Source organism: Rhinichthys klamathensis, unplaced genomic scaffold, assembly GCF_029890125.1.
Source record: "Rhinichthys klamathensis goyatoka isolate OS25496 unplaced genomic scaffold, OSU_Roscu_1.1 h1tg000567l_1, whole genome shotgun sequence".
Classification (NCBI taxonomy): domain Eukaryota; kingdom Metazoa; phylum Chordata; class Actinopteri; order Cypriniformes; family Leuciscidae; genus Rhinichthys; species Rhinichthys klamathensis.
Window position 1 is genome coordinate 1,364,883 of NW_026607033.1, and position 22,926 is coordinate 1,387,808.

At 37.9% G+C, this 22,926-nt stretch overlaps 1 protein-coding gene across 2 annotated transcripts in view; it reads left to right on the top strand.

The window, feature by feature from the left end:
* The window catches only part of il16 (interleukin 16), a 37,903-nt gene extending 19,395 nt beyond the window's left edge, over positions 1-18,508 (top strand). The window contains exons 11-23 of one of the 2 annotated variants that reach the window (XM_056239547.1): positions 1,613-1,832; positions 5,399-5,516; positions 6,411-6,543; positions 6,745-6,844; positions 8,274-8,782; positions 10,428-10,484; positions 10,793-10,889; positions 11,282-12,500; positions 13,513-13,696; positions 15,120-15,221; positions 16,614-16,860; positions 17,713-17,841; positions 18,098-18,508. In XM_056239547.1, coding sequence (XP_056095522.1) covers positions 1,613-1,832; positions 5,399-5,516; positions 6,411-6,543; positions 6,745-6,844; positions 8,274-8,782; positions 10,428-10,484; positions 10,793-10,889; positions 11,282-12,500; positions 13,513-13,696; positions 15,120-15,221; positions 16,614-16,860; positions 17,713-17,841; positions 18,098-18,258 — 3,276 coding nt within the window. In that variant the 3' untranslated portion in view covers positions 18,259-18,508. The remainder of the gene's footprint in view (positions 1-1,612; positions 1,833-5,398; positions 5,517-6,410; positions 6,544-6,744; positions 6,845-8,273; positions 8,783-10,427; positions 10,485-10,792; positions 10,890-11,281; positions 12,501-13,512; positions 13,697-15,119; positions 15,222-16,613; positions 16,861-17,712; positions 17,842-18,097) is intronic. The other variant, XM_056239548.1, reaches the window with a different exon arrangement.
* The last annotated feature ends 4,418 nt before the right edge of the window (positions 18,509-22,926 follow it).

Consider the following 22,926-nt stretch of genomic DNA (forward strand, 5'->3'; position numbering starts at 1 on the left):
TGTCCAACTGCTCGTTAACACTTAATTTCTAAGCAGCCAATCACATGGCGGCAACTCAGTGCATTTAGGCATGTAGACATGGTCAAGACAATCTCCTGCAGTTCAAACCGAGCATCAGTATGGGGAAGAAAGGTGATTTGAGTGACTTTGAACGTGGCATGATTGTTGGTGCCAGAAGGGCTGGTCTGAGTATTTCAGAAACTGCTAATCTACTGGGATTTTCACGCACAACCATCTCTAGGGTTTACAGAGAATGGTCCGAAAAAGAAAAAACATCCAGTGAGCGGCAGTTCTGTGGGCGGAAATGCCTTGTTGATGCCAGAGGTCAGAGGAGAATGGCCAGACTGGTTCGAGCTGATAGAAGGGCAACAGTGACTGAAATAACCACTCGTTACAACCGAGGTATGCAGCAAAGCATTTGTGAAGCCACAACACGCACAACCTTGAGGCGGATGGGCTACAACAGCAGAAGACTCCACCGGGTACCACTCATCTCCACTACAAATAGGAAAAAAAGGCTACAATTTGCAAGAGCTCACCAAAATTGAACAGTTGAAGACGGGAAAAATGTTGCCTGGTCTGATGAGTCTCGATTTCTGTTGAGACATTCAGATGTTAGAGTCAGAATTTGGCGTAAACAGAATGAGAACATGGAACCATCATGCCTTGTTACCACTGTGCAGGCTGGTGGTGGTGGTGTAATGGTGTGGGGGATGTTTTCCTGGCACACTTTAGGCCCCTTAGTGCCAATTGGGCATCGTTTAAATGCCACGGCCTACCTGAGCATTGTTTCTGACCATGTCCATCCCTTTATGGCCACCATGTACCCATCCTCTGATGGCTACTTCCACCATGTCACAAAGCTCTAATCATTTCAAATTGGTTTCTTGAACATGACAATGAGTTCACTGTACTAAAATGGCCTCCACAGTCACCAGATCTCAACCCAATAGAGCATCTTTGGGATGTGGTGGAACGGGAGATTCGCATCATGGATGTGCAGCCGACAAATCTGCGGCAACTGTGTGATGCCATCATGTCAATATGGACCAAACTCCCTGAGGAATGCTTCCAGCACCTTGTTGAATCTATGCCACGAAGAATTGAGGCAGTTCTGAAGGCATAAGGGGGTCCAACCCGTTACTAGCATGGGGTACCTAATAAAGTGGCCGGTGAGTGTATATATACATACAAACATAAGTACACACTCATATATATATATATATATATATGTTTTCATGAGTACAAAGAAAACATATCCAGTAACCAAAATCCAATCATTATAAAAGCAACCAGCTTATATTTCTTTCTATAAATTTAACATAAAAAGTAGTGTACTCTTTGTCCTTTAACATAATATTATATTTAACCTCATCATAGAACAACATAACATATGTGTAATATAATACTGATATGAATATAATATATGTAATACTTAGGAAATTAATACATAAAAATTGCTAAAATGAAATAGATTTATTTTATTCAATATTTACTCAAAAAGTCTATAAAGGTCCAACTATTACCTGATTAATCCACCTAGACAATATGTCGATCTATCAATAATCCATCATGTTTCACCAGCAATAAACTTCTTTTCTCTTTTTTGAAGCAAGTGAAGAAGGGTTTGTTAACGCTGGTGGTGAGGACCAGTCTGCGGGTGGGCTCCATGCTGGGCAGCAACGGACAGGTGTCTCAGTTATGCAGATCCAGATCGCTGAGCTCCAGCACCGGTATAAGTCGAGTCAGTGCTGATTTGGGAGACTATAACTGCCTTAATAACTCTGCAAAACCCCAGGACAGAGTCATGATGGGGATCACGTTGCAGAAGGGTTAGTATCCAAATCTCATTGTTCAAAGTTATATTCATCATATAGGCTACACACTGGTACAATTGCAGTGAATTGTTTTGTTTATCAGCACAAGCTATGAAATATAAAATTAGCTGTTATTAGTTTTTCATTCAAAACTACTGTATGACTTCAGGAGAGTTATACATAATGCACACGTTTTTCTGATATCTTTTTAAGCTTGGGTTCAGTCCCTATTTGTAATTGCACAACAATGCTCGTGAATTCTTCAGCATTGCTTGTCTTGCATTTCACAGAAGAAAGAAAAAACACAGATTCGAATGACATTAGTCTTTCAAAGTGAGTGAATGTTGACAGAAATGCCATTTTTGAGCTAGTGGACTGCATTTCTACTTTACACATATCTGACTGGGTTACAAACTGCATTGCAATCATTGCTTAGACTGAGTTAATGCACTATTCTGAGCTCCGGCCAGCTGTTGCTGAAGTTTCATGTCACACATCAATCAAACGCTTTCATTCTGAGCCCTGTACATAAATGTCTCCAGAGCTAAAGTGTGCCTCATTTGTGTAGCTGCATAACATCATCAATTAAAATCCTTGAGATACTAATGTTAGGGAATTTACAGTTAAAGATGATTAATTAAGACTAGGAGTTAGAAGTGCAGTCAATTTAAGACAAGAGTTAGAATTATAATACATTAAAGAATTAATTTTTTTACTGAAGATAGTTTGCAGTTTCATCAGGCAGAAGTCAGCTTCAAGACCTTCTACATTTACAAAGATCACAGCAGTTAAACCCTTCACCAAGGTCTAAGCTACGTCATTACTTTAGGTTGAATGATTCTGATTGGCTAAGAAATAGATAAACATAGTAAATTTCCACACATGGACTGATAGGCACATCTCCATAGTCTGTACGGCTGCCACCAGGACCCTGAGTTAGGGACCCTGTGTCCCTCCGAGGTCACGAGACTGTGTGCCTAGGCGCCAACATGTCGAAGAAAACAAGTCAGTCTATCTCCAATAATGCCACTTGTTCCTTAACCTGAAACCAAGAATACTAACACACACAGAGCTTCTTCAAGGTTGGTTTTGGTCGGGCTCTAACTATAAACAGAAGACTCTTCCCAAAACATCCAGATAACATGTTCTTTCTCTCAGTGAGAGGACTTTAATATAGAACAGTAAAGTAAATGCTTTAACTAAGAAATGGTCACTTAAACTATTGGTTCCAATGACCCTTGTGACCTATAGTGGTCATGGTGAGCTAGAAGAACAGAAATGTTTTAACACGTTGAAGACCTTTCTCAAACTAAACGAGTCGGCAACACTTTACAATAAGGTTCATTAGTTAACATTAGTTAACTACCTTAGTTAACATGAACTGAGAATGAACACTACTTCTTCAGCATTTATTAATATTGGTTAATAATATTAATTTCAACATTTACTAATACGTCATTAAAATCAAATGTTTTATTTGTTAACATTAGTTAATGCTCTGTGGACTAACATGAACAAACAAGGAACTGGTGTATTTTTATTAACTAACATTAACAAAGATTAATAAATACTGTAACAAATATATTGCTCATTGTTAGTTCATGTTAGTTGATACTAGGGATGCACGATATAGGATTTTGGCCGATATTCGATATGCCGATATTTTCAAACTAATTTTGCCCGATGCCGATACCGATACCGATATATTTGTATTTTTTTTAAGTGCAAAAAAAGCTTATTAAAGCTTCTATTAATGTTCTCAGTCAAGAGCAGTGAGTGATTTCCTCTGTTTTGTTGTTTTATTAACATTAACGGGATAGTTCTCCCAAAAATTTAAATTGTCATCATTTACTCTCTCAAGTTTCTTTCTTCTGTTGAAATTATAAAAGTTATTTGGAAGAATGTGGCTAACCAAACAGTTGCTGTACTCCAGTGACTTCTATAGTATATTTAAGCACAAGAAAGAAATGAATCCAGGTTTGAAACAACATTAGATAGACAGAATTTTTATTTCTGGGTGCAGTATCTCTTTAAAGACAAGCGGCAGAATATTATTACTGTCTCTTTAAGAACTGCACGCGAGTAACGCGACGCGTCTAATATACACGCATTTGACAAGCAGATTTTCTCTGTTTGCTTTCACTTTAGACATAACCAACTTTGTTTATGTAAACCTTGTGTGTATTTGACAGTATCAGCGCAATAAGACTCGAAAGATTAGTCCAGTATGCAGGCGCTGTGACAGGCTTTTAGTTCCTGTGAGCGTCGCGTGTACGCGCTCAGAAAAGCGGATGTTAGAACAGCGCATCAGCACGTGAATGACATGTTTACCTAGCAAGACTTTAACGCACATGCAAACAATGAACTTTTGTGAATTGCGGTGTCCCGTGAGTGTAACTCTACCTCTGCGTTTACATGTGATGTGATGTGATGTGATGTGAATGTACGTCGCGTTGTACAGTATGTTGAGATGAAGGCGCCAGAATTGAACTGATAGAATGCACGATACTATGATTTTTCTTCAAAAGCAGATAGTGGAGACATTTTAATCGCCCACGATCAAAAACCGTGAGACGCACACCCCTAGTTGGAAGTTTAAGTTGCTGGCGCTCATGCTTCGTTCACGGTCGTCACGTGCGCATAGGAAACACGCCACCCTATCGGCAAGACTCATCGGCAGAAATATTCATATCGGCCGATGCCGATGATGGTCATTTTAAGCTTTTATCGGCCGATACCGATGTTGTCCCGATATCATCGTGCATCCCTAGTTGATACATTAACTAATGTTAACTATTTTTAAAGTGATACCAACGAGTCCATATTTAATCTCCGGAAGCCGGGCTAAATAAGCAAGCACTGAATGCATTCCTGGCAGGGGCAAGACCCTCAGTCACTTTACTTAAATGTTGTCTTAAAGGGATAGTTCAGGCAATAATGAAAGTTTTGCCATCATGTTGTTTTAAACCTATTTGATTTTCTCTCCTATGATAGAAAAAAAGTGAGATGTTTTTTAAATATCGCACATGCTCCTTAAATTACACTGTCAAAAAAAAAATTGCCCCTTGTATTATGAGTCTTCTGAAACTGTGCAATTGCTTAAAGTCGGCATTAAACTAAAGTTGTAATAGTCTTTTCTTCTTTATTGTGATATTTATCTGAGCGAAAAGGATTCTTGAACAAGCTAAATGTAGGGCGGGACTTGATTTTGTCCACCAGGATTTGATTGAAGGGTTGTGGTTTGCTATTGGTCAATCTCATGTGAGTGACAGGTTGTCCCACCCTTGTGCTGGTAAACGTGTCAGAGAAGAGATGTTGCTGCAAGAGGGAGGGGAAATAATTTTTATTAAAGATTATGAGGACACATGAATTTGAAAAAAAAAATGAAGATGTGTATGGATTTATACTGCAATATTCCATAAAAAGCAGGAATTGTCCAGTGATTTCATGGTAACTAAAAAATAAACCTACTATATACATTAGCCACACTTTTATTGTTCCTGATTATGATGACTACAAAAGTCTGAGAAGAAAACGAGCGTGTGAGTATTTCTTAATGTGTATTTTCTGAATATGTCTAGAGATTGGCGTAGGTCTGGGCATTGGCTTGTGCTGTGTACCTTCAGCTAGCGGCTACCCGGGAATCTTCATTCACACGCTGTCGCCAGGATCAGTGGCACACATGGATGGACGATTAAGGTTTGAACCTGTCATTTTGCCAATAACATAAAATATATTATTATGAGACATGAGACTCCAATGTTTTCTGTTATATATTTCTTCATAGTTAATTAGAAAATCTGAATATACTGTACATTTTCAGCCTATCTAAAATTACATTTTAATCATTTGAATAATCTCATTTCACTTCAGTTAAATGTTGGGCAGATGTATAGCAAATTGCAAATCCCATCAATTTCAAAGTGAACTATCCCTTTAATTACCACTAAATTAAGGAAAGCTCTGTGCAATTAGTTTAGAAATGTACAACAGGACTAAAACAAGTTTAAACAAGTCATATTTTCTAGAATCAGTTGGAAGAGAATGTAATCCCATAAAGCTTGCTGGGAAATACAGATCCATTGCCCAGTTGGTTATGTCACCAAAAACAATACATTTATAGTCTAAATACAAAGTGATTAAGTTCACTTAAATTTTGCTAATTTTATGGGATTGGACAGAATGAAATTAAGTTGTGACAAATTGTTCAAGAACTATGTCGCATTAGAGCATTTTAGCAAAGTAATTTGAACAAGCAGCAAAAAAACAAAAACAATAATGTATGTATATAGTAAAAATATGTTAATTTGATGTTTTGAGGCTACGTAAAGGCATGTTTCCTCAATATATTACTGTAAGATTAAGATGTATACTAAAAAAAGTTATTTTACTCAAAGTTGTGGTTGGGTGCTGATCATTTTTGGTAAACCAAATGATACACTGCATATCATGTTATAAATGGCAAGTATTTTATTTTCATAAGTGTGGTTTCTAGAACGTTTTTAAAACTAACCGAACTGCAGCGCTGTGAATTGTTGTAAGAATGTGTGTGGTTGCTGGGTTGTTACTAAGTAGTATGTGAACGTTTGTCAGATGTGGCGATGAGATCATGGAGATCAATGACACAGTGGTTTGCAACATGACACTGAACGATGTGTACACGGTTCTGAGTCAGTGCAGCCCGGGCCCGGTTCAGATCATCATCAGTCGACACCCTGACCCAAAAGTAGGTTTACTTTCTCTTCAGGAGTATAACATAAGAGAGCATCATGTGCCCGATTTACTCACATGTGTCAAGACAATTTACACTTCATTATGGCTGTGAGCAGTCAAACCTTCATATTATTGTTCATAAGTTAAAAGTTGTCTGAGTGTGTGCTAAAATTTAAAGGCTATAAATTGCACGTGTTTCTCTGTGTGCATGAAGGTTTCTGAGCAGCAGCTCAATGATGCAATCGCTCAGGCGGTGGAGCACAGCAGACTGAGGAGAGACAGGAGTCAGTGGAGTATGGATGGATGTAACAGCAGTGAGTTATTGATCTTTTGTTTGCTCTGAAGGCCTATTTCACACAGTGATTTTACGGCACAATTGCAACTGTAACTGTACAGAACGTAAACTTATTTCGAGGTTACCACATTAACAACTTCCTTTATTAATGGCATTAAAAGTGTTATTGTGAGTGGCCATCAATCTAATGGATGAGCATGAAATCTAATTAATATTAGGAGGATCACAACCACAACCAAATGATGCAGTAACTAAGCCATTTCTGAGAAACACTGTTGAACACTTGTAGCCAATCAGCATTAGGGGGCGTGTCCACTCATGATGGGGGAGGAGAGAGAGTAAGCAAGAGGGAGATTTGAAGAATCTCTGTAGAAAGAGAAATGGCTGAGAGACATTACAAAAGAGAAAAGATCAGAGGAATATCACTGGAAAAAGAAGGGTAATGATCAGGCAAGAGCTTTTAATATTAGAAAAGATTTCCAGCACTAGAGAGAGCTAAGCGGGAAGGTCTGAAAACGGACGCCGAGATTGCATTGTTTCTTCTCCATACGTGAGTAACATTGTTTTTTTGCTATGTTTCACAGAACCACGATATGCGGTTGTTGTAATGCTAGCAATAGTAACAGGGCAGTTTTGAGTGTCATTGTTTGTCTGGAGCTGGTGTGCTGCTGGCGACTAACAACCAAATATTGCTTGTATTTACTCTTGTGTACTTTATGGTAATTGTTTGTTCTTCCATGTCGTTCATTCATCATCTTTGCTTTTTTTTTTTTGCGATGCATTATTTTGCTTCGCTTTTGCTTTGATGAGACATCCACTCGTGCATTGCGTGCTTGTGCATTTTGGGGGCGGAGCAATGATATTTTAAATGTCAACAGTGTTTCTCAGAAATCGTTTGGAGAAGACCACCTCATTCATTTACCTTTAAGAGGTGGTTGTGCCTGGATTCACTTTTTTTTGGAAAAAGAAATGCTGTTTGTGTACTCACATGTGTGAGTTGGAAACTATTTTAGTAAAGGTTTTTTTTTTGTAAAGTTATGCTTTACTTAGAAGTGGGAAGCAGAGACTCAGGACTTGAACTTAAAATCTTCAAATTGTTTCCAACATGACTTGCAGGGTTCCAGTGGTCATGGAAAACTTGAAAATGTCAAGAAAATTTTCACACAAAAAAAAAAATCATGAAAAAAAGTCAAACCTTAAAAAGGCATGGACATTTCTATAGTGAATAATTTACAATAAATATAAAATGTCAAATATAAATGCAAAATCTATATATACACATACACACACTAGGCCTTCGAAAGGTATAGTGATGATTCTCTGGGCCCCCGGTTGTCAAAGTCTCAGACGTGCACCCATGTCTGCTTTGTTTACACTGTACAAAATTAACTGTCCATTTTACAAAGAAGATAGGCAGTTGGTTTAGACATGTCTGTATCTGATCTCAGGTCTGAGGAGATTAGAACCCTGTTCGCACAGCAGACAGAAGTGTATCCGCTGTCTGGACAGGAGCGGTAGTCATCTGACCTGTAGACGAGCACAGAAACCCATGATCCGATCCTGCAGTGAGGGCGCCTACAGCCAGCGCTGTACACCAGCCAGCGCCACCACTCAATCCCTTCTACAACCGGAGCACGTCACCAGAGTACAGAGCATGGACGTCTCTTTAACAACCAACAGTGAAACTTCACTTAACAACACACTTTCTCCAGCCTCGTTCACTGATGATGACTATAACATTCCCTATAAATGTCCAGTAAATTTCATTGAACAACAAACATTAGATGTGCATACAGGTGGGGTGAGAAATTCTACGCCAGGACCAACAAACCAGACACGGAGGTACTGCAGACGACAGGAAGTCACCAGTCAGGAAGCGCTGACTGATTCGAGCGGCTCTAGTCGAGGTTCTCCAGTAAAAGAGGAAGATCTGCTGCCTTCTCAAAGCAATTGCCAGGTATGGCTATATACTGTACACGTTTATGAAATGCACTATATTCTATTGAGCAAAAACGTTTTTTGGTCAACTAAAATGTTTATTTCTTTGTTTTCTCTTCCTTGTGTAGGGTTTCACATCATTTAATATCATGTCAGTGATGTTATGTCCAATAAATGAATTGAATACAGGATTTAAATCTACGCTTTGGATTGTATTTGTACTGTTGCTTTTTTTGCTCTCTGTCAAAGAGACTATTCACAAGTAGGCGTTTTTCACAGTGAGATTGTTGCATTGCCCATAAATGGTAGTTGAGTATTGTAAGTCAAGACATGATTGGCTTGACTTCAACACTTGCCTTATTGTCAAATTCTTCACAAGTCTTGCATATGAAAATCTTGCACCATCATTGTGCATGTGAATAGCTGTAATGTTACGGCCCTCAAAGGGGAAAATACCATTACATTTTTTTCTTATAGTGTGCCTAGTCTCATCATGATCTGTGGAAAACAGAAATGTGTCAAAATTGACCAAAGCATTGGTAATATCTAATTGGATATTCTTTTCCCCACACCTGCCAATGGCCAGTGATTTAAGAAAGTGTACCGGTCATAAACTATTTTTACCGGCCATTAAACTGTTTTTGCAAAAACAGGCAGTAATGACACCAACATTTTAGATACCAGTGAAAATACACAATTCTCTATTCCAATATACCACAGCTGAAGGTACTAATTTAAAACATAGTTAAAGACAAGTAATCAGTCAGTAATAAAATAAGAACAAATAATCAAATTACAAGCAAAAGCACAATTAAATTCAAGATTACAAAGATACAAATGAAATAAACAGTGCTTTTCAGGTTGTTTAGGTAGGTCTGACAGAAGTTTTCAGGTACAGAAATTTGATAAAGGAAGCAAATGTAAAATAACTGCATAGTCTCCACTGTATAAATTAAATATCCTTATTAATTAATCCTTAATAAAGTTACAGACGTTATTCAGTCAAGAGCAGTAAGTTATTTTTTTCTTTGTCCTTTAATTGATTAACATTAAAAACACAGACAGCAGCAGGAATATTAGACTGCTGTCACTTTAAGACCAAATGCACGGATCTAATATACTAATAGTGAAACTTACTTTCTCAACTGTTTACGCTCACTTAAGACATAACCGACTATGTTTATCAGGACCGCAACAGGAATTAAATAAGACATTTTAAAACTCTTAAAGGTGCACCCGGTCAAAAGTGTTAGATTTTCCGATATCAATGCCAGTGTAGAAATGCATTATTTGATTAATTTAGTTTAATTTATTCTACAAACAAAAGTGTACCAAAACAGGGGTTTAGCCATATAAAAAAACAGTATTCAGCTGGTCAGACTACACTAAATATTTACACATCATCATTTGTCACACCAGAGGATCATTAAAATAAAATAGTCAAATGTTAATTAAAAGTGAGAAAGATTTTGACAAATGGGGACATCGCAGCATCTAAAACATGCACTTACAACAATTTTTATAAATATATGGCCTGTATATCAATATTTCCTTCACAAATAAATACATTTTACCTTAAATAGACCTATATATTTTACAGTGACTCAATATTTAAAGTCTTTTATTGCCTCACAGTCTTTTATTGTCTCTCCACATGCATCTAGTTTTTCTGCAGTCTATACAGGGCTTTGAGAAAGATCTCAAGGCTTCTGTTTAAAAATGTACGTAGAAAATCATGCTACCTCTTTGTGGACGTGTTCATGTCAGTGTTTGATGACAGTTTGAAAATGAATTTGTGTGCACTTCATACTAAAAGTTTATTCGCACAATAGTGCATCTTTTTGTTACAGGAATCGTAATGCTTGAGCGTTTTGCATGGGGCATGGCTCTTGTGTGTGTACTGTGTACATGCCTGTGTTTCTGTTTGCAACAGTGATGCATGACGAAATGATACTGAATGCATTTCTACACCTTTTCAAATTTTTTATAAGACTTAAACTCAGCCAGTCATTTCCTGTTTTTGTGACAGGAAGTGGTTGAACACGCAGAAGTCAGAACTAAAGCATCTGCCTGTATCTCCGAGCCTAAAAGTGACTCAACACACAGAGGGGACAGACAGCACAAAGGTATGTTAATCAGAAATACACCTTCTACTGGTTAATATTTAGTTAAAAAATAGCAATATGTCATGTAGGTTGCAAAACTTTCATATAGACAGTTACTTTGTATTATTCTGATATCTGATATTCAAGAAACGTATGCTAAGACTTTCCATTTCCTAATTCAGCTGTAATAGTAATGGTACATTTCACTGTCCTAATAACAATATTTTTATAAAACAAAGTAGCATGTTTTTTTTTTACATGTATGTTACAGCTGTTCTGTTTTTAAATTAAAATAGAACAATTATTGTGACAATTATTGGATGCGTGGCAGCACGTGAGTTAGTTCTCACTTTGAACTTCTCTGTTCTGCAGCTAAGTAAAGGGAAATACATGTGAAAACTATTATGTTACAGGTCCAGAGTCCCCATCTCAAGTGTGCAGTCCGAGTAAGCGGGTCGGTCTGAGACGTCAGGCTCGTTTGGAGCTCAGTACAGATCAACCACTTGACCCCTGGGTAAAGCTGACCGAAAGTCCAGAGAACCAGTCATTTTGCTCCAAAAACATGGGTGACCATAATGGAGATGCTGAAGTTAACAGCACTGCCTCTGAAACCACAAACATCACCTCAGACTCCAAATATGAACAACCTCCCAATGTTAAAAAAGGGCCCCCGGTGGCTCCAAAGTCTGCAAGAGTACGTCAAAGCATGAAGAGTATTAAATCTGGGAAACCGATAACAGAGGCTTTGAAGCACCCAGATAACAGCAGCCACGATACTGGCAGGACCTTTGGGATTAGTCGGAGGGCTGCTTCATCAGGAGGCAATTTGTCAATCAGGCAGAAGATCAGCTCGTTTGAGACTTTCTCAAGTGCCGATGGAGCCGAAAAGCCGAACAGGCGACTGGCCCCAACAGCATCTCTTCCTCCAATGGAGAAGACAGCTAAAAACTCATCTGCAGACTACAGCAATGCAGAGAGAACCAAAGCTAACACAAGAAACTTGCACAATAATGATAACTGCCAGTCGACACCAACAATTTCAGCCACCAACCAACCGCCAGAGGAAGAAGAGCAAACAGCTTCCCTCAGTTCAGATATCATTTCAGTGCCCCATCCTGCAGAGGAAGAAAAACAATCAACTTTTCATGATTCAGAGCCCTGTAAGCCAATCCCTATTGAGGAACCCGCTCTGGACTCAAAAGAGCTTCCACCTGCTGCTGAGAATGAGCAAGAACCCCTACCTTCTGAAGAGGATTCGCCCCCTTCAAGCCACGTACCAAGAAGATCAAGCAGCTCGAAAGAGGGTCTTGGAGAAAAACCAGAAGGTGCTGGAACTCATACGGTGAGCTTGAGGACCCGAAGTCTACCCCTCAGTCCCTCTTCAGATACCCCCACCTCAAGTGGCTTGGAAGGGGAGAGCCTGGGGATAATCTTGTCCTTCAGCAACCAGGTGTCCAATGCTCTGATGCGATCCATGCAATCCCTGCCGCAGTCCCCTTGCATTCGAATTGGGAACCCTTGGAGCGCCCCACCTGGATCCCCTCTTCATAACCCAATAGAAGAAGACTCTTCTGCCGAAAATCCCTCACCTTCACCAGCACTAGAAAACAGTGAGAGGGGTTTCTCTGTAAGGTATGCAACTTATCCAAACATATTACTGTATTTCTGAAAACAATGTAGGACAAATGCATTCAGAAGATGAAAGCGTTTGGGGTACAATTATACTTGATGCAGTGTTTTGTTGGCTGATGGTAAGGAATAAGATCACTTGCTGGGACTGAAGCCAACAATGTCAACTTCTTTCAAGTTGAGAACTGGCTGTACGATAAAGGCATTGCAGAGTTTTGAATGATTCGGGAGTCTGTTTTAAATGAAACGAGAAGAGGAAATGCAGCTCAGTTGAGTTAGTCACAAACAACAAACCCTTTCATGCTGTCTTGTAAACTCTCGCACTAGTCCTTATCACTGTAAGAAAGAAGAAAAAAAACCTTTCCCGTCATGCATGTTTGACCTAAAGTAGTTTATAGATAAATGTGGTGAGATAATAGCTAATTGACCGCAACATTTGCAAGTGAAACCTAAAATTAGTCTGTAGTTTGAAGAAGTCTAAGGTTGTAGAACAGGGGAGTCCAATCCTGCTCTTGGAAGGCCTCTGTCTGGCAGAGTTTAGCTTCAACTATAATTAAACACACCAAACTGAGCTAATCTACAGCAGCCGGGGTGGTGTCCAAATTTTCAGTTTTAATAAAACATAGGCCAAAAGTACCTGGGTGACCTACTACTTCCAGCGATATTTTGAATTGTGCATAATGATGGACACTTTACTATCCCATGAGGCCACGGGAGAGGATTTGTAAATGGCAGTGAAGCGCAACTGAAGCTGGTTGTAACTCTGGAACCAACGTAGTCTCAGCCATGTCCCAAATTGAGTTTGAGCCAACCCTACTCCATGAGGTCTACCTTCCTACAGACTTCAGTTTCAACACACTAGTAAACCTGAACACCTTTATTAGCTGGCTCAGGTGTGTTTAATTATGGTTGGAGCTAAACCCTGTGGGATGGCAGTCTTTCAGGAGCAGGTGCTGGGTTGGCTACCCCTGTTCTAAATCACTTTCAAACAAACTTATTTATATCTGGTCTACAGCTTGGCTGAACTGAGAGAGCGCACCATCGAGAGAGGGGAGGAGTGCGAGGAGGACCGGAAACCCGAACGACCGCTCACTTCAGCCTCAGCCCTCTGTGCCCAATCGATGCTCTCGGCCCTTCCTCAACAGGAGATTCAGCGGATGATTCAGGAAGTCAGGGATCTGGATGAAGACACGCTAAGGGTAGGTTTAGCTCTGGTTTAAAAATCATTGGACCAATACAACAAAGTACATGCTGTCGGCTATTGCCTGGCATAGATTAGTTTCATATCCTGCTATGCAAACCTGAATATGTATGAGGTGTGACAGATTAACAATCAGTTCTCTATAAAGGAACAGCATATTAAAAGTGCTTTTAAAGTTCAGTGAGCTTTCTTTTGTGTTTTGATATATTCTAAAGCTCACTTGCTAACAAGTAGTCAAAAGTGTGACTTCCTGACCATGGCAGTGTTGCAATGTTCCTCTGGGGTGCATTTTGCTGCACTGTTTTGCATTTATAACTGTTTCCTTGATCAATAGTCAAACTAATGTGTCTATATTCCTTGATGATAATGAAGTGATCTGCACTCAAAACCTTCACATGCCCTTAGACATAATGTGCGTTAGTGCTGTAGGAGTGAAATGCAGAAGAGGAAGTGTTGATAGTCCTGTGGTGTGACAAATTATTATTTTGTAAAAAAATCCAGTGTCTTAACTGCTATTATGTGATAAAAACGGCATGCACAATAGTTTTAATACAATTTGAAAAATTATTATCAGAAAAAATGTTTTTAGATGGAGTTTAACAGGATAGCTTAAAGCTAACTATTAGCATATGACCTTCTAGTCCCTTGATGTAATTTGTCTTATGTAAATAAGCTCAAAACACCAAATGGAAACAAATCAAATGTTAGATCCACCTAAATAGTGTCACACAGCAGGACTGTTAAAATTAAACTTTAATGATCAAAAATTCTAGTTCTTAAGAGTATGAGAGGTAAAACAAGATTGTGCCCCCTGTTCAGATATGCATATATTTATTTATATTAGATTAAAGTGTGTATCGTATCTGATAGACACTTTACTATCCCATAAGGCCATGAGAGAAGAGTCGTCTTGTCATTGATGAAGAACAGCGATGAAGCTAACATCATCAGTACACAAATTTGGATGCAGCTCTGGGATATTTGGCTCAAATCCCAAGACAAATTCAGTAGGTGTGCCTTAAAATTAGGATTTGTATTTGAGGACACTTATGATTCATATGGCTGCTAATATAAATTTGTATCCTATTTAATTCATGAGATTATGTTGTGCTATTCAACATTAGGAACATACTAGGGAAGGCTATATCTTAATCTCTTTCTCTCAAAACTGCATGATGTAATAGAGTGGGAACATGATCCAGCCCACCTGGAAATCATCAATGAGGCAGCTGTTCTTTACAAAGCGATAAACCCGTGTTTTCAAATGCAGATTGTTCTCCGGCATGTTCTAGAAAAACTGCTATGCTAAATGCATTTGAGTACTAAAATTCAGCTTACTATACAGCTACAGGTACAAAGGGTTTTTAAACCACAAAATACTCTGTAAACAAGGCTGATTTGGATTTCTTGATGTCCATTAGCAACTGGAAGGCATCCAGGTTGTGATTCTACATAAAGAAGAAGGAGCTGGCTTGGGTTTCAGCATTGCTGGAGGTATTGATCTGGAGAACAAAGCAACTACAGTGAGTGACGGCTCCAAATCTCCATAAACCACACACCACAGCTCATCTACTTCACCTTTCAACAAGAGAAACAGCCTATTGAATGTTGTCATCATTTCCACACACTCGTGTCGTTCAGACCCTGAAACACAAAAAAGGACCTTAGGCAGAATGTCCAAGCTTCAAATCTAATTCATGCTTCATGCTCAATTAAAAATGGCACATTTGTGGCAGGGTTGACATCATTGACAATAATCGTCCCTTCTGTTATAGATTTCAAATGTCATGTTTTTCATATATTTTTACACACGAAATTTGCTATCTTTGCCAGAAGGGATGATTTTTAGTACAGAAACGACTTATTTGGGTCTGTTCCTCACACAAAGCTATCATATGTCTTTAGAAGCTCACAAAATACTTTTTAAATCTTGGCAGTGAATCATCCGATTTTGTTCAAAAACTTGGACATTCTTGTAGAAGCAAAAGAAAAAAATACTAGGTCAAAATGACACGAGGATGAGTAAATGATGACAAATTTGAACTATTTCTTTAAGAAATACACTACTGGTACATTACATTAACACATTTAGAAGACGCTTTTATCAAAAGCAACATACAATAGTAGAGGAACATTAAGTTTCATACCATTCAAAAGTTTTTTTTAAAATAAATTAATACTTTTACTCTGCAAGGATGATCAAAAGTGACAGTAAAGACATTAGTAATGTTAATAATTCTATTCTATTTTTACTTTCTATTCATTTTTTCATTTTCATCATTGATAACAAGTATAATCAATAATCAGTAAATCAGCATATTCAAATGATTTATGAAGGATCATGTGACACTGAAAATTCAGCTTTGCATCAAATATTCAAATACTGTATTATTGATACAAAAAAAAATGCAGCCTTGGCGAACATAGGAAACTTCTTTCAAAACAAAATCTTATTGATAACATGAAAAAATATTTTCCAAACTTTTGAACATGTAATCTTATAGGATACTATGGTAGCTTGTTCCTGCTACAAAATAATTTTTTTTTTATAAAAAAGGTAATTGTGACTTTTTATCGCAATTCTGAGAAAATTCTCAGAGTTGTGAGATATAAACTTTCAATTGAGAGTTAAGTCAGAATTGTGACTTTATAATTCGCAATTGCTAGTTTATATCTCACAATTATGAGAAAATATAGTCAGCAATGTGAGAATTTTTTTTTTTTTTTTTTTTTTTAAAGATGGGTTGCAATTACCTATTATTTGTATTCTGCTTCAAGCTTCCATAGGATACAGTTCCAAACTTCCAGTGGTTCCACTTTAGCTGTAAATGCAAAACGAATTCAGTTAAAGCCAGAAAAATAATATTTTACAGTATTTTAAATATGAATTGTATTCACTGTATGTGTACCTTCAGGTTCACAGAGTGTTTCCCAGTGGCTTGGCAGCTCAGGAGGGCACCATTGAAAGAGGAGATGAGGTGTTGTCCATTAATGGTCAAACGCTAAAAAATGTCACGCACAGCGATGCCACGGCGATACTCAGGCAAGCCCGCACCATGAAGCAGGCTGTGGTGGTGGTGTCCAAGAACAAAGAAGCAGAAGGAAAGGGAAGCGCTAACGCTAATGAGTCTAGCAGCAGCGGGGCAGAAAGCAGCGTCACAGGTGGGCCAACATTACTGACGTCAGCACAGCGATGGCAGTAACACTTTTGTCAACACTGAAAGGGATAGTTCGATATCATCATTTATCATCATTTACGCACCCTCGAGTTGTTCCAAACCTGTTGTTCTGCTGAACACAAAGGAAGATATTTTGAATAATGTATAAGTATCCAAACAGTTGATTGTTCCATAGTATGGAAAAAAAAAATACTATGGAAGTCAATGGGGTCCATCAACTGTTTGGTTACCCACATTCTTTAAAATATCTTCCTTTGTGTTCAGCAGAAGAAAGAAACTCATAACTTGAGGGTGAGAAAATGATGCATTTTTGGGTGAACTATCCCTTTAATAGGGCATAAAGGGATACAGAAATAGGTTACAAGAGCTACATGATGTGTAATAAAACAAAAAAATAAGACTTAAGTAAAATAAAAAGCCCTATTTGAACTTGTCTAGTTTCTTCTAAGGCAATTAATTCATGTTTCACAGATGTACTAATTCTGTCCATATTCAACCAACAGATGTTCTTGCACAACTTTGGTAGAAAGTTGTTGTTTTTATTATTTTTTCAAAATGCTTCTAAATTTCTTGTGCAACGACATCAATTCAACGACATCAATTCATTCTCGATGTAGACCTTTTTTTGACCATTTTTTTTTGTGTACAGTAACAGTTGGTGTAAAAACTGACTAATAATGATAATCAAATCACATTTCAGTGGGTTTCATGATGTATCTAAATGTTCCATGTTAATATTTGCTACTCATTTAGAAAATTAATCCAAATAGTTAAAGACTAACATAATGCAAAAAATATGTGTCCATTCATTCTATGATTTAAAAATGTCACTTAGGGGACGATGGAGGTGAAGCTGTAACAATCGAGCTGGAGAAGAATGCGGGTGGAGTTGGATTCAGTCTTGAGGGAGGAAAAGGCTCCATTAATGGTGACAGACCACTAACAGTCAACAGAATATTTACAGGTGAGATTATGACTGAACCTTTATGCAAAACCTGCTCCAATATCTTATATTCATGATGACAAATCAGTAGATTCTATTCACATTTAATGTGCTGAATCATGAAATGGATGTAAACATGGCAAAATGTGTTAAATGGCCTTGTGAATACTGCAGTCTTACTGGTAGCTGAAAGCAAAATCAAAATAACCAAAATATTTAGTAAACCTGCAAATCAGTAACATAAGTCATGCAATACATACTGTGTTTTCTCTGGCAGGAAGTGACGCTGAGCAAAAGGGGCTGAAGTCTGGCGATGAGGTACTGCAGATACAGGACTCGTCTCTGCAGGGTCTCACACGCTTTGAGGCCTGGACATTCATCAAAGGTCTGAACGACGGTCCGTTCACACTCGTCATTAAGAGAAAAAGATGCGAGTAGAGCGAAACTCCATTCAAAAGCACTTATAAAAAGCCAAAAGAAAAAAAAAAAACAGAACACATACTGGACTACCAATTTTGAATCAACTTTAAATTATGCAAAAACGTTATTTCAAGCCTTGAGGAAATGCCTCCAATTTCTAAAAATGACAAATCACAATTTCTTAAAAGCAGGTTTCCCAGTTGTTTCGACCAATGAGTTTAGTCTATTTTTGCAGAGATTGCAATCCAAAAGAGCAATTTCTAACAAATTAAGTATTTTAGATTTGAGCCAGAAACTAGAATATTCACATGACTTTTCACATACCCTCCCCACTCTCACGAGTTCCACAATTGAAAAATTCCCTTATATTTCCAGGTTTTCCAAGACTGGGAAACTTGCTGGGATCATTCAGTTGCATTATTGCTCCATTTAGCCATTTATGCATTTTGACAGTTGTATGACGTGCATGATGTGCATCACTGCATGATGTGGTACTACATTATCAGAAAAGTGTGTTTTTCTGAGCAGAGTCTTATAGCACTTCACTGTGCTGGAGTAGTACTGTTTTACTGTCACGATCAGGGATTCATAAAAAAAAAAGATTCTTGTCAAGTCTGCCTGTTTTGATGCAATGATTTGCACAAGCCTGTAAATATACACTTTCAGATATCACATTATATTTCTACACCATTTCACCAAAGCCGAATGTAAAGAACGTATCATGAAGCGATCGAGGCACAATGTTTTCAAGAGGAAAACAAATGGACATTAAGCATTAAGTATAATTTCAATAACAATTTTTTGTTTGCTTTGTCAAACGCTGCCCCTAACAGCACATCACTCTTGTTTTTCATCAAATGCAGAAATAATAAATACATTCGTTTGATATTTTCAAAAAATATCTATTATCTTCTAACAGATTCCACCTTTGTCTTGTTAGTTAGGTATTTTTGGTTTCCCTTTAAAAGAAAAGCCTTAATATATTCAAATGGTGTCAGAACAAAGATGTTTTGAATGTAATTACTTGCTAAGGTTTGTAATGTCCAAATAAAGTATGATACAAATGATAAACGAGGTCATCAATCATTTTTAATATCCGAAAACAGAATCGAACAATGGGGTTTGACAAAGTGCAATTTCTTTTGTTTTTGCTTCTTTTTGGGTATTAACAAACAGTACACAGATGTCCCATAGTGCAACTACACTGAGCAAAAACAGAGAAAAACATGTTTGAAATCAACAGGAAATGACAATTGACACAATTTGAATGCATATTCCAGGGTCTTATAATGCGTGATTCATCGTTGCATGTTATTAGCAAGAAAACAACCCGTATCACTTTTAGTTTAGCGTCCAATTCTCACGATTAACTAGTTGCTTATTAGCATGCATATTACTAGTATATTGGCTGTTTATTATTACTTATAAAACACATATTAATGCCTTATTCTGCATGAGCATATTCGACATCCCTTAATCCTACCCAATTCCTTACTACTTTACTAACTATTAATAAGCAGTAATTAGGAGTTTGAGGCAAAAGTTGCAGTTAACAGTGAGAATTGGACCCTAAACTAAAGTGTGACCAAAAAAAACTTGCTCCGCCTCTAAAATGACAATTATCTGCCAGCATTCTGGTTTGTACTCCCCACTTTTCAAGACACAGTCCAATCAATTCCAGATGGATAAAATCAATTGCTTCCAACCAAAATGTTAAATTTAAAATACTTGTATGTCAGTTTACACAGAAGTAAAATAGTTTGCGAACAACATTCCATGTGGACTTCAAATTGAAAAACCCTCGCTTGACAGTGAAGCGAATTGACAAACGGTACACTCTGATTCCTAACAGAATGTAAATCTGCGTTTTAGTAAAGGGGTCATATGATGCTATTTTCAAAGATCATTATTTTGTGTATTGGCGTAATATGTGTGAACATGCTTTAATGTTAAAAAAAACACATTATTTTTCTCATACTGTACATTATTGTAGCTCCTCTTTGCTTTCAAAAACGCGTTGAATTCTACAAAACTCCTCCTACTGAAAAGCGCAGTGTGCTCTGATTGGCCAGCTGATCCAGTGCATTGTGATTGGCCGAACACCTCAAGCGTGTGTCGGAAATGTAACGGCCCTTACCACAATCGCGAGCTTCAGCTTCCAAAGCAATTATAACTAGAGTTAATAATGTTGTCAGTTTTACCATATCAGTCGGATTCTGAAAATGCAGAAGACCAAGCTGAACGATCGGAACCAACTTTGTAAGCGTGACTTCAGCAGAATGTTTTTAAGTGTACGTTTTTAGTTTGAAACTCTTCCTTTTCAGTATAACCTTGTACTCTCCCACACAAACATTTGGGTTGTATTGTTCTGGAACAGTGTTGTAAATAAATCTTAACCACTGGTTCCTAATTGCATCCAACTTTCGCATAGAAACAAACAGCGTCTCCCCACGACATGGCGGCGGCATTATGCGAATATTTCCATATAGTGACGTATGTCAGGGAGAATCTGATCGAGCCGTTTTAGCTAGGTTCTGCCTTCTCTTTTAGATCGAATAAATCTTTTTGTGGAAGACTTTGAGCTTTGTGACTTTGCAGATCTTATACACGCAGCACATAAAACAGCTACATAACACGCTAAAGAAAACGAAAAACATTAAAATGCATCTTATGACCCCTTTAAAATATATAGAGAACTTTGCACAATACTACTGAAGGCAAGCACCTTGCAAAACAGATGTGTCCCCAAAATAATCCTAAAATGCACTAGAGAATTTTGCTCATTTACAGCATATAAAAATAAAAAAGCACAGAACATCTCCAGGCCATGAGCATGCGTTCACAGTCATTGATGGCATATAGGCATAAAAACACAAAGTACCGATTGGCTAAGACGTATGTCAGGATGGACAACCGTGCAGCTGGACACAAAACGGGCAAACGTTAATTAAAGAGATAATAGTCAACAAACAAGACATACAATACACTCTCTGTTCTCTCTGAGGTCAGTCATATCTGTGACATACATAGCATTAAACAGTACTTTTGTCCATGTGCAGTTTAGACAGATTACAAGCAGAAATGCAAAGGGATTCATTTCTCCTAATATGGGGGAAACAAATATTTTTTTTCCATGCTTTTTTGGAATGTTTTAAAAGGCTTGGGCAAAATCCTGAATTTACGAATCAACTCCCTTTCGAATTTATGAGCGAGAATTTGAATTTGAACTGGCCATAGCCCACATGATTTAAAAGAATACATTTAAATTTGAATATAAATGACAAGAAGTGATTGACATTCAAAGACATTTAACACAGTCAAACAACAGAAGAATTCATTAATCTAACACAACGACAACATGTAGACCTTGGGGAAAATGAGAGCATTCTGGGAAGTTAAGCTTCATTCCACCAAGGTCCATCAAATGTGTACAGTAAATGAATATTATTATTGCAGCTAATTTATTAAATATGTATTCTTTAACATGCATACATACATATAGTATATATATATAGGGCTTGGTATCGTTATTTGTTTTTCGATATACAGTAGTCAACATTTGAAGTGTATCAAAACCTTTCATTACAGTTATACCTGCATTTTGAACAATACCCGTTCTTGTCTTAGGACAACTTTGATGGACTTTTTTTGATCCACTTCAAATGTTGACTACTGTAGATACAGATACCTTGATTTCGATACTGGTTCCTGAACGATACTTTTTTCGATACCTATTTTATAAAATCCGTTTTAACCAGATTGTTTACTTTTTTTACAGACTCAAAAACTCATATTGGCCACTGGGGGGCGGAATATATGCCTCGTGCTCAAGCGCACGCAATAAAGCTTGCCGCAAAGCACTGGCAAAAGTAGCCTAATGATTATGAACGTGTCTGGAAAAAAGGCATTTCAATTGTTTATTAATAAACTAGTGTTTTCTGAGTCAGTGTTGGCTGCAAAGATGAAGTTGACGTTTCTGACTCGTCATCTCCGCAGTATAGTGAACATGCGTGCGCCTAGAGAGAGAAATGCACCTTTCATTTGGATTACATAATCAGAGATTATTTGTTTTAGATTCAAATTGGTTAGTTTAAAAGTATACATTTCAAGCTTTCTACGTGCCTATTTCTCATGTCTGTGAGTCATGTAGCCTATACGCGGAGTTTCGGTTCATCTTGCAGTCGAAGACGAAGCGACTATCTGCTCTTAAGTTTATTCCGTTCATCAGATTTGTCGTGTTGCGCTGAATTTCGGCTGCCTGACAAATTATTACCCCCCTTGTTGAAGTCGCTACCTGATTGGATGCCTAATCCTAAATCGGCACAACACCGGTCTTGGCAGCAATTATCTTGTCGTAAATATTGCATCGCGCTCTGTTGGCATCGAGCCTGGTGAAATGTTTTTTACATCTATTGTGGTTGGGACACTACAGCCTCACTTGTGAGCCACGTCTCTGGGTGTAACCGGCGTAAACTAGTGTTTTTCCTTGATGCCTCGCCACAGCCAATAATGCTGCATGCTTATTGGCTCACTGACGTTGACGAGATTAACCACTTAGGTATCGAAATTTGGTACCCAACGACAAGACATTTTTTGATACTCGATGGTATCGAGGCAATTCGGTCGTTGGCTAAAAAGTATTGAACTTGATACCCAGCCCTATATATATACACGCACACACACACA